A 3,922-nucleotide genomic window follows, 5' to 3' on the forward strand; every position below is an offset into this window, starting at 1 on the left:
GGCCGAGGGGCAGCGGTCGGGTGTCGGAGTGATGGGGGGAGGGAAGGGTAATGGGGAGGGGGCAGAGCTTTGGGGAGGGAGGAGGGGCCGATGATGGGCACACGGTAGTCACCATTGATGTTTCGCGTTAAGGCAAAATAGAGTAGAAGTAGAACAGAAATTGATGTAAAAATCTAAATGGAACTAGAAATAAAATAGAAAGCATAGATTATAGCCCCTGTGTATACGCGGCGGTGGCCGAGTGGTCAGCGTGTGGGCGTGGTGAGCCAGTTTGTTAACCATCTTGAACACTAGCGGCCAAGAACGGTGGATGGGCGGTGGGGTGGGGAGGATAAGATAGAAAAACGTATGTATTATAAAGGTATTGTATTTATTTATTCTAATAATAGGTCGATGAAGTACATTTTACGTATAGGTTTTAGAAATCACGATCAGAAAACGTCTTTAACAATTATTCAAACACCACACCGAGCGCCCGCTGTTCCTCGGCAAAGCGAATCTGCTCCTGGGCGTGGGCGGGGAGGGGGTGGGGGGTGGGCAGCATGGCGGACTCAGGGCGGAAGCCGTTCTCGTCGGCGACGTAGCGAAGCTCGGCGAAGGTGCCGTCAGGGAGGGGGAACCTGTAGACGGAACAAGGGAAAGAAAGAGTTAGCGAATCAGTTGGCTGTGGTGACGATGGCAATCAACACTCCTGACGCTGCCACCAGCGGTGCCAGACACGAGTCTTGCCGGGCCACCTGTAGGTGCCCTGCATGCTGGTCTGGCCCTCCAAGCCGGGGTGCCAAGCATAACCCACCTGAAGGAGCCCTGCATGTTGCTCTGGCCCAGCGACCCGATGCTGCCGCTCCTCTCCTCGTAGATGCCGTTGTCAGCCTCGAAGGCGAAGTTGAAGTTTCCGTCACCGTTGTCCTGACGGTCGTCACGGAGGACGAGGACGATTGGGCGGGAGGCGTCGAACTGGGGGGCGGCGGCGGCCACGGCGGCCAGGCAGGCGAGGAGCACCTGTGGGGGAGGGAGGTGAGTGTGTGCGGGTGATGAGGGTTGGTGTTGACAAGACCACACAGGCATCAGCCTAAACACGCCAAAGTAAACGAACAAACAAACAAACAAACAAACAAAAAATAGGGGTTAGGACTTCTGTGTTCAAAGATTATATAACTTTCCATCTTGTCCACAAAGCTGACGACTGGCAGCGAGGCTCGTGTGACTCGAAGGTGAAGGAGTACTCACGAGCTTCATGTCTGGAGTGTGTGAGGACCAGTCGGGGACGATGTCTGGCTGTGTGCAGCGTGGTGCTTATATACCCAGCTGGGCCACGCTGGCTCGGTGGGCAGGGGGAGGGGTTGAAGGCTGGTGCATTACCTGGCAGAAGGTTTAGAAGTAGCACTGCTGGAGCGTTGGCCTTGCGGGGCTTTCAGGAAAGACAAGATTAAAACCTGCTTTTCAAAATGAAGACTGGTATTGCTTCGAAATAGTGATGGGTTTGGTCAGGGCAAGACTATAGTCCAGCTGAGGTCAGATGGTGAAGGGCGGGCAGGAGAGGATGATCGGCGCAGCGACTTAGGAACCCACCGTACAGAGAATGACAAAAAAAAGAAATTACTTTCATTCCTTGGAAAGACGTAGACTGCGTGGAGATTTAACTGAGTGTTTTTAAATGGATTATGTTGATTGAAAAGAATAATTTAGATAAAGCATTTACATTAAAAGCTGATTTAAGCAAACGCAGCAACTCGGCACTCAGGTCCAAAGGTCTAAAGTGAAGTTCGCCATGCCGCTCACCGGGCCTCAAGCTGACGGGGTGAAACAACTTCCATCCCGGCACAGGGTGTGATGGTAGACGGGCCATACTTAGACGAGTGGAAGTAAATCAGCCAGTATTAAAACCGATTCTTCTTCTTTTTCTTCTTCTTCTTCTTCTTCTTTTTCTTCTTCTTCTTCTTCTTCTTCTTCTTCTTCTTCTTCTTCTTCTTCTTCTTCTTCTTCTTCTTCTTCTTCTTCTTTTTCTTCTTCTTCTTCTTCTTTTTCTTTATTATTATTATTATTATTATTATTATTATTATTATTATTATTATTATTATTATTATTATTATTATTATTATTATTATCAACATCCTTATCATCATCATCATTTGCGATAATTTAATTTTTTTTTCACGTAGCCTGTGCACACGCGTGATGAGGGTCAAGGCCTGCCTGTCATGGAAACGTTTGGTCGTCATCCTTCAGCGTTCATCACCTGGACAGGTTATCTACCTTCACTTGCCTTCCTTACCTGCCAACCTACCTCTGCCTCGCCAATTTATATCTTTCCTCCTTATCAGGGGAGATCTTTCTGAGTAACTTTCCCTCCGGCTCACCATAATCTCCCATCTCCTGCCATGCGGAATGATCCTTGAGTCACCTTTTTCCCTATGCTCTGTTCACACATCTCGCGGTATCCTTTCTATTTGCTCGACCCGCCCTCCGCAACCACGCAGCGGCGCCAACCGGAGCACGGCGGGAGGGAGGGACGGAAGGGAAGGGATGGACGGGACGAGATAAGAGAGAGAGAGAGAGAGAGAGAGAGAGAGAGAGAGAGAGAGAGAGAGAGAGAGAGAGAGAGAGAGAGAGAGAGAGAGAGAGAGAGAGAGAGACTAATGAGTATGCAGAGATGGCGAGAGAGAGGGACAGCAGAGGTTCTGAGAATGTAGAGGAAGAAAAGGGAACAGGAAAAAAAAAGATAAATGGTTGACAGGAGAAGCTGTAATAAAAAAAAGACAGATAAGGTCGGGGCGGTTGAATGTTAAGCCAGACCTGCAGAGGCTCCATTAGAGAGAGAGAGAGTGAAGAATGGATGTGAAGGGAAGGGGGAGGGACAAGAAGGCAGGGAAAGGGGAGGCAACAAAAAATAGAAGAGATGCAGAAGGGGAAAGTAGATGGTAAAGGGCAACTGCTAAATTAAAAGTAAGGGTAGTTTGAATCTTAAATAAGGGGAAATCGCCTCAGTATAAGTAGGGGAAAAGGGAAGCAGAGGGGATATAGAGGCAAATGAAAACGAAGGGAAGAAAGGTTATGTAAAAAAGGAAGAAAGAGACGGATTAAGTTGAAAAGAGGCAAGTTGAAAGGAATTAATGAGTGCAAGTATGAGAAATGACAGAGGAGAAAATGGAAGGGGAAAGCTGTCAGCAGGGAGGTGGAATCTTAAGAGAGGGAAAGGGTAGGTGGTACAGAAAGGGAATGTTAAAGGGAAGGGGGAAGCAGGTATACGAAAAAGGAAAGGAGAGAGGAGATGTATGGAGAGGGATTTACATAGATTTATTTAGAAAATCAGACCACACAGATCCCATGGTCCAGACTAGGTGATCTGTCCTTAAACCTAAGTGATTCTTCTTGATCAGATGGCTCCAAAATTTTGCATTTGTACTCTAGGTAATATTAAGTTGAAGGAAGTGTCGGTCGAGCTTGTTTTTAACGGAGTCAATCGTGTTACACTGGACCACTGAAGGCGGAAGAGAGAGAGAGAGAGAGAGAGAGAGAGAGAGAGAGAGAGAGAGAGAGAGAGAGAGAGAGAGAGAGAGAGAGAGAGTGAGAGAGAGAGAGAGAGAGAGAGAGAGACGGGCGGAACACTGGGGCAAGGAGACGGCTAATGTTAACGCTTCTGTGTTTGTTCATGGCTGGAAGGGGTGACAGTGCAGGTTTCGCCGTCACGGGACATTGGCAACGCTGTTCAGGTGTCTCGTTAATTAACTCCTGGCCATACAGCAACTCGCCTCCACCGCCTCTGTGATGCGTGCACGGACCGGGCAGTCATGTTTTCTGATGGTTGATTTTTCTTTTTTTGGGGGGCAGATGCAAATGTGGACGTTTCTTGAGTATTCATAGTTCTTTTAACGCTGCAGTTTATTGGGGTCTAAGTTTATTGCCTATAAATCATACTTAT

General features: G+C 48.0%; 1 protein-coding gene across 1 annotated transcript; it reads right to left on the reverse strand.

Moving 5' to 3' along the window:
- Nucleotides 1-351: 351 nt before the first annotated feature.
- LOC127000686 (cuticle protein AM1159-like) lies at nucleotides 352-1,382 on the reverse strand. Its single transcript, XM_050864668.1, has 3 exons — nucleotides 1,231-1,382; nucleotides 797-1,002; nucleotides 352-620 (listed from the first exon to the last, which is right to left on the reverse strand). The coding sequence occupies exons 1-3, from the start codon at nucleotides 1,237-1,239 to the stop codon at nucleotides 452-454; spliced, it is 384 nt and encodes a 127-aa protein (XP_050720625.1). The 5' UTR covers nucleotides 1,240-1,382; the 3' UTR covers nucleotides 352-451.
- Between the last annotated feature and the right edge of the window lie 2,540 nt (nucleotides 1,383-3,922).

Source organism: Eriocheir sinensis, chromosome 2 (genome assembly GCF_024679095.1).
Source record: "Eriocheir sinensis breed Jianghai 21 chromosome 2, ASM2467909v1, whole genome shotgun sequence".
Taxonomy (NCBI): domain Eukaryota; kingdom Metazoa; phylum Arthropoda; class Malacostraca; order Decapoda; family Varunidae; genus Eriocheir; species Eriocheir sinensis.